The sequence below is a fragment of the Pseudoliparis swirei genome, unplaced genomic scaffold (genome assembly GCF_029220125.1).
Source record: "Pseudoliparis swirei isolate HS2019 ecotype Mariana Trench unplaced genomic scaffold, NWPU_hadal_v1 hadal_26, whole genome shotgun sequence".
NCBI classification, from domain to species: Eukaryota; Metazoa; Chordata; class Actinopteri; order Perciformes; family Liparidae; genus Pseudoliparis; species Pseudoliparis swirei.
The window spans coordinates 1,679,846-1,687,527 of NW_026613262.1; the positions used below are offsets into that span (position 1 = coordinate 1,679,846).

General features: G+C 42.9%; 1 protein-coding gene across 1 annotated transcript; it reads right to left on the reverse strand.

The window, feature by feature from the left end:
- Positions 1-2,109: 2,109 nt before the first annotated feature.
- LOC130191093 (visual system homeobox 2-like) lies at positions 2,110-7,444 on the reverse strand. Its single transcript, XM_056410761.1, is given in 5 exon segments — positions 2,110-2,489; positions 2,816-2,996; positions 5,993-6,116; positions 6,551-6,635; positions 7,033-7,444. Coding segments are annotated over 5 exon segments (1,182 nt in total).
- Positions 7,445-7,682: the final 238 nt, after the last annotated feature.

Below are 7,682 nucleotides of genomic sequence, written 5' to 3' on the forward strand. Positions count from 1 at the left end.
TACAGGTTCGCCTGGTAAAAAGCACTTATCATTATGATTACCTCTTTAGAATGATGCAGCTGGAAGGTTTAAACTTCCTCAGCATCATAGCACAATATCTGAAGAGTATCTCTGCAAAGTTTGACTTTGAAAAAGTGAAGCAGAACCAAATTAGAGCCTCGTTAGTAAGGACAGTTTAGGCAAAGTCTCCAAAAGGGCATTGGGTCACATACAGGTTCCGTTGTCTGATGATATGATATGATATTCCTTTATTTGTCCCACAGTGGGGACATTTCAAAAATCACAGCAGCGGTGCACATCAGAGCATCAATGAAAATAAATATAAACCACAATATGTGATGTTTGTGATGTTTAATTTGATAGTAAACATTATTCTATTATTTTGTCATTATCTTCCCGCTTTCACTTAAACCCCATCGGACCCAAATACGGGGGCTGTGGGTTGTAGTGAGACGAAATATACTGAGAATACTTTGTCTGCTATTATCTGAGGATCCATGATGTCTGATCTGTCTTTTAAGGTTTTAAAATAAAACCAAACGTATGTGATGTTGTGACGTGAGCTCTCCAACTCAAACCCTTCAAAGCTCACGCATGCCCCTCGATACACCTCTCACACTGTTAACGGCAAGCATCTTTCGAAATTTCTCTAACAGGTTCATTCTACCTCGACTGTGAAGGCTCACGCACACCTTCAATTTCTTTAAGACTCGGGACAAAAATGTTCCCTATAAATGAGAAATGAGAATTCCTGCACACGTCCTTTTACTTGCAATGGATTTCATTCATTGCGAGTCGGCCCCAGGATCATTCTATCAATGTGTCTGATGACTCCAACCCACTCCAGTCCATTTGCATTCAATAGTTTTAGTGTGTATACTTATCTCTGTCAACAACATCATTATCAACCTTTTCCCCATCGGGTGACATTATGGTTCCTATCTGAGGGCCCTTCAGTGCTGAGGCACGCAGCAGCATACTGATAACGGCCGCCTCTTGCCCTTTGAAGATGCTCTCTGTTTAATTGGAGCAGAACTCAATTGTTCAAATCATTAGGACGCCCCATCAGCTCCCGGGGGATGACGTTTAAAATGTAATATGGATTACGGCTAATGCAAACACGTATAGGCGTGTCGTAAAGCTGAGATGAAGTGGCGTGATATATAGTTTTATGTCAAAAATGAAGATCGCTGACAAGTAAAGCTGTTGGACTTTGTTTAGCTAAGAGGATGACACAGCTTGCTGGTAATAGCATCTGTTAAAGTCATATGAAATCAGGCTGATGTCAATTTCCTAAGGGGGGGGGGGTCACTCTCTTTCCCATCCCAAAAAGCACTGGTCCCTTAGTTTAATCTGGAAGGGAAGGCTCTCATCTGTGATGGATTACGGGGGCTAATCCCAGCCTGCAGCCTAACGAGCCAGCGGAGCGTCCGGTGGCAACGTGACGCCTGTACAGCCGACCGTTTGATTGAAAGAAAAGAGAAGAAATAGACACCAAGAAGACACATTTAATAAAAGGTTGTTTCTATTTTATGATTTGTATTTTGAGTGATACATATTTTGGAATGAAAACACAAACAATGTTAAGACTACAAGTAAACATATGTCAAGGTGTGCCTCAGTGAGAGAGATTAATATATCAGGACAACAATTACTTTCTGTCGGTTGGATGATTTTTAATCTGAAATGTATTTAGTAACTGCAAGCAACATTAAAATGAATGCCAAAAATAAAATCCACTTGACTGCTCATTGGTAGTCCTAAATTAATATAACGGTGTTACTTCATTAAATTGTACTCATCTGACGCTCTCTATAACTGTGGGATATATATACACCCATATTAACACTTTACTCCCACTCAGTCAAATCATACGATGCATAAGCAACAATAACTGTAGATTTGGAAGTAAATCAGAAAAAGTGCATTTTGCATCCTCTGTGCAGCAGTGAACCGGTGACAGCCAGATGAGTTCTCCTCTCAGAGAAGTCCAGGAGCAGCCAGTGATGGAGTCCCTGAGGGATGAGCACCTGCTGGACACCGACTCATGTTGGGGACGTGCAGCCCACTGCGTTCACTCATGATCAGTCCACAGGAACGTGAGCGCCTCTAGGGACTTCTCTCCTCCTCTGCAGGACTCAGGGGATCAGCGGCTTTCTCCTCGGCCGCCGCTCTCTCCTGGGGCTCGTCCAGCAGTCTGTCCTGAGAAACCGTCCCCAGCACTTTGGCACTGTGCTGCTGTGCCTTGGCCCTGAGTGCAGCAATGCTGTTCTCTCTCAGTTCCTCTTTAGAAATGGTGGACTTGCCCTCTGACCTCTTCTCCTCCGCCTCGGCTTCTACCGCCCTCTGAGAGCTCGGCTGCTGGGCCGCATCACACTGCCCCGTTGCCGGGACGACCACCGCCTCCGTGGACTTTTTGTGCATCCCTGCAAAGAGTTGCGGGGATTCAGATTTAGAATAGCGTCAGTTGATCGGTAAGCCATCTTGGACTGAAAATAGCAAGCAAAGATAGTTCCGGTTTAGAATCTAATGTTTGATTACGGGCAAGGCGTGGCCAGCGTCGAGGATGGACGTGTAGTAATGTCGTGCTAAGTCGATGCCACGGTCCACTGCTTTAAAATCAGAGCATTAAGTCCCTGCAGCCTTCACTCCACTTTGATCATGATTATGCGTGAATACATTTCACATAGCCATGCTGTATTGACTTATATGTTACAGATACTTTCCACATTAAAACAACCAAGAACTGTTGACACAGTGAGATCATGAGGGGAGGGCTGTGAGGGGGGGGGGGACAGTCAGACGTCAGCCTCACCGAGCAGCCAGGGGGCGCTGGACTCCATGATGCCGTCCTTGGCAGACTTGAGGATGGACTCTGGCAGCGGGATGGAGTGCCTCACCATGGCCCCGTACAGCCCGTACTCGGCCATCACTGTGCTGCGGCCCCAGCATTTCTCCCTCTTCCTCCACTTGGCTCTGCGGTTCTGAAACCACACCTGTAACGGGAGGACACAACGCCCAGTTGTATGGATTGGATATTACTGGAACAGGTTAGTTTGGCTATAAAACCAAGTGCACAAAATTGTGTGCGTTCTTTATGTTGTTTATTGCGATCTATAATGATTCATAATTTGGAAATGGCTGACTTCATTTGAGGGCTGCAAAACATCCAACCTCAGTATGCATTTTGAATGTCCTTGTGCAACATATACCACGTTCTAATAAAGCACCTTCAAGAGGAGCTGGTTTTAGCAATAATTAACAAATAATTGACGAATGATGTCAGTTAAAAGCCAATAAGACTCAATAACACATGTGGCAGCTCCTTTCTATTTGGATGTTGGTCCATATGCTCCGCTGCCATTTAAGAACTGCGGAAAAAGGTAAACCCAGTTGTTCTATAATATGTATTAAGTATTGCTAGAGCCGTTCTTTGTTGGTGCATGGTAAGTATATTTCAAAGATGAACCATTTGGGAACCTCCAGTGTGATTCATCTGACTATGTCAACAAGTGCACCACTTGGATTGAGGCCATTGATTTCCCACAAGCTGCTGCTACAGGTGTGAAGGGTGTGAGCCTCCTGTAACAGCTGACCTGCAGATACCTGTGGCCCCTTAGAGAGGCTTGACACGTCATGACACTTCACTTGCCAACAACTGCAGAAGACAGCCAGCTGTCTGTCAGCTCAGAGGCCACTTTGATACAGCACAACGCAGGCCCCCCTGATGGCTCTGCACTGTAAACCCGATTTTATTTCAGCTTAAACTTTTAAATGGCCATTACTTATAATTCCATGTTTTGTCAAACAACTGTGTCATTACTAAATATATTTAGTTGTTTGCACTAATCAGTTGAAAAAGTGTAGTGCACTGATCCTAGCAGAGATAACTTGGTATGCTAAGTTTCTGTAAGGGGGGGGGGGGCCTGTCGGACACAATGTAAGGTGTTCCCAGGTGTTCCCATTTTACAATGTTTTTGCTGTGTCTCTTTTTTCTACCTGTCTGACTGCAAATATATACATTCCAGTGCTAGTGTATTGTTAGGATTGTATTTCTGCAGTGGCACATGGTTTTAATCCTGATTTATCACCAAAGACTGTTTGTAGTTAAAAGAACATTTAATTTCTAAGGTACATATTTTAAAATTGCTTGAAGTTTATGTTGCATAAGTATGAATGTGCAATGTTTTGACAAAATAAATCCCATTGGTGTACACAATTTATTATTGTTTTTTCTTTTCTTCTCTACAATTTTCTTGAAAAAATGAATACAATCTTAAAATAAAATAGTGTATTTTATTAAAGACATTACTTAAATTAAACTAATGATCAATTACTAATTTATATTTGTGATTTGTTTATATATTCGTATGTAACATAGTTATTTCATTAAACTTGGACAAAAGAAATAATGAAAAATAACGAATGATTTTGAGTAATGATTACTAATGTGGACTTAGATATGTCTACTGCAGGACTTAGGTTTTTAAGTTAACCCAACTTGTTTAGTTCTTCCATGTGTAAAAACTTAAGTGGTTTGAGGCAACGGGGAGGAGGGGGCCGGGTATTAAATGGAAAACGATACAAACGTTTTCATGCTTTTTTTGTCTTCTGATAATTCTGATGATAACCCTTATTTTATACAAGAGTTTTCCCCGTGAGAAATGGCTTCTCTGGCCGTCAAAAGAAGCCCGCGCGGCGAGCAGCAGTGACCCAGGGGCACGCCGGGGCTGATTGAAAAATAAGTTAATTTCAGGCCCAATCGATGGCGGGCAGGCTGGCAAATATCACGGGAAATTAAACTACCGGGACTAGGGGGAGCCGCGCGATTGACCCGTGCTAATAAATGCTCTGTAATTATGTCATTTGAAGCCCCTGCGTCCCTTCAGCAGCGGGCCTCCAGAGCGCGTCTGATTTAACTAATTACACTCGAGGAGGAATTGGGTGTTAATGTTGTTTAGGATCGGAGCAGGTCTCTGGATTATCTATTTATTTCCCTTCTTATTTATTTGCGGCAGCCGTAATGAGAACGAGATTAAAAGGCAGATGGATGGTGCAGGTCACACTGCAATCTTCTTCCGCCTTGATAGCTTGATTAGGTCGTTAGCGGCTCCTTCTGCGAGAACAAATTGTTTCACATCCAACTGCGGCCGATGAGAGATGATCTGTCCCGGGGAGGAATGCTGGGGGGGGGGGGGTTACAGGGAACGGGTCGTAGAGGCTGTGAGCACAGATGAGGCCGTGAACAATGACAGGTGCACGCGCAGACAGTCATGTTGGCCGTATAACATCGAACAAGTGTTTATAGACACGTGTGCGTGTTGCAAGACGTGTGCAGTGTGCGCGTGTCAGTCTAGAAAAATATAACATTGAATCTTTACGATGATGTCAGCAACGTGTTAAAATGCATCGGAATTAATAAGTAGCTTTGTTTTTGCTTTGATTTGGCAACATGCTATGCAATATATTTGACCTATAGCATATAAGGATAATATAAACTTGTTTAAAAAAATAATAACTTCACCAATTTATTTGGGTATTTTTGCTTATAGATGAGATTTTTTTATTTAATTCCCAAGGACCAGAATGTATTATTTATTTTAAACGTAGCATTTTATGTGAATGAAAGCGTCAAATGGTATAGGCGTCGTGCTAATTTATACAACACCTTCATGAATGGTTTATAATTAACATATTTAAAATAAAGCTTAATTCCAAATAGTAAACTAAACCTTAAAGAATGCCTCGATAAAAATATTTTTTTAAATGAAGGGAAACACCCACAAACTGTCTAACTTGCACAATAAAATGATGCTCCGTGGTCTACAAGGACACACTTTCGATTGAAAGATGCCAACTTATTATTGTGACGAGGGCGAGAGAGAGAGCGAGAGAGAGAGCGAGAGAGAGAGAGAGCGCTAGAGAGAGACAGAGAGAGCGAGAGAGAGAGAGAGGGAGAGAGAGAGAGAGAGCGAGAGAGAGAGAGAGTTACCTGTATTCTGTCTTCAGGTAGCTCTGTTTTCATGGCCAACATCTCTCGGGCGTACACATCCGGGTAGTGCGCCTCGTTGAAGGCCTTCTCCAGCTCCTCCAGCTGATAGGAGGTGAAGATCGTCCTGGAAGCAGATATCATTTTAACTCGCGACACATCGGATACCATGAAGCATTCAAACTGGTCTGATTTGAATAAAGCCGTAAATGTAAAAACACAAACGGCCAAGCAACATTGAACACATTAATATAAATGATATAAAAGAGACTTGTATTATGTGCATAGATGTAAGAAATGTAGCAAACCAAAAAGAACATGCAACATTGGATGAAAACTAAATAAATCTTCGTTTAATTTACAGTTACATAATTATCAGTGAGTCGTTTCTTATGTTTCGATGAGCCTCAACACTGTGTCGGCAACGCATTGCTCGTGGATTCCTGTCGGCCCCCATGGTGAGGGCCTCTCCGGACTTTAACAATGCAGTCCGGTGAATTTGAGCTAATTTGTCATTTCTAAATAAAATAACATTTGTTATAACCAAAAATCAACACTAACCGGTGACGTCTTTTCTTCCGTTTCTTGCTTTGACTTACTGACGACTTTGAGAGTTTTCTTTCATTTGAAGACAAATCATCTGAGTCTGGAGGAAAAAGAAAAAAGGAGAAAAAAAATTACGTGGATAATCAGAATACATGTAATAAATAACTGTTGACACAAACACAGTACTGCTATTCCATTTAAGTTATTTCATATAATGTCACACAATAATAATAATAACAACAATAACATCAATATAATAATACTAATAATAACATAAATAATAACAATAGTATCAATATAATAATAACAACAATAACAGCAACAATAATAATAACAATAACAGCAATAATACTACTACTAATAATAATAATACAAATAATACAATGTGGAGAAAAAAATGACAATACAGGCACAGAAGCAGGTTGTAAATATGAATAAAACAATGCCATAGCAGTGAGGTTAGTATTTCAAATGAACAGATAGACGGCGCCCATCACCTGAGCTGGCGGACTGGCTGGTGTCCAGCGGCCCGACGGACCTGCTGTGAGGCTGCAGGTGAACGTCTCGTGCGCTCGAGAGCACAGACTCTAAAAACATCGGTTGTCTGTAAAACGACGGTATTCTGCAGGGGTCGATTAATCCCACCCCCATGCCGGCGGGGCCCAGGAAGGACCGAGCGGCGATGAGGTGCGCCGCGGCCGGCAGCGAGCTCAGCGGGCTCCTCGGGGCCGCAGACGGCTCCTTATTCAGCCCCAGGATCTCCTGGATGCCGAAGCCGGTGCACCTGGGCGGCGGATGGGTCGCGCTGCTCTTCGGCTGGTGGCTGTTCCTCCCTCCATTCGCACCCAGAGAGGTTTTCTCCGATACGTGTAAACTTTCCGACAGCACGGCGCCTTGTTTCCCGGTCATGGTGTCTTCGGATGCGACTTCAAAAGGCCTATTTCTTATTATACCGTCTCACAGGATGGTCCCCAGTGCATGGTCGTCTGTATAACACACAAGTGTCCTTTAGAAAATTGTCCTTTTATCCAACAGGTCCATCCCAACAAGAGGCAGGACGCAGCAGCCAATCAGCTGCAAGGATTCAGGATTCCTGTGGATCAAGGATGCATTATCCGCTCTCTCCGAAACATATCTGCATTTCCTC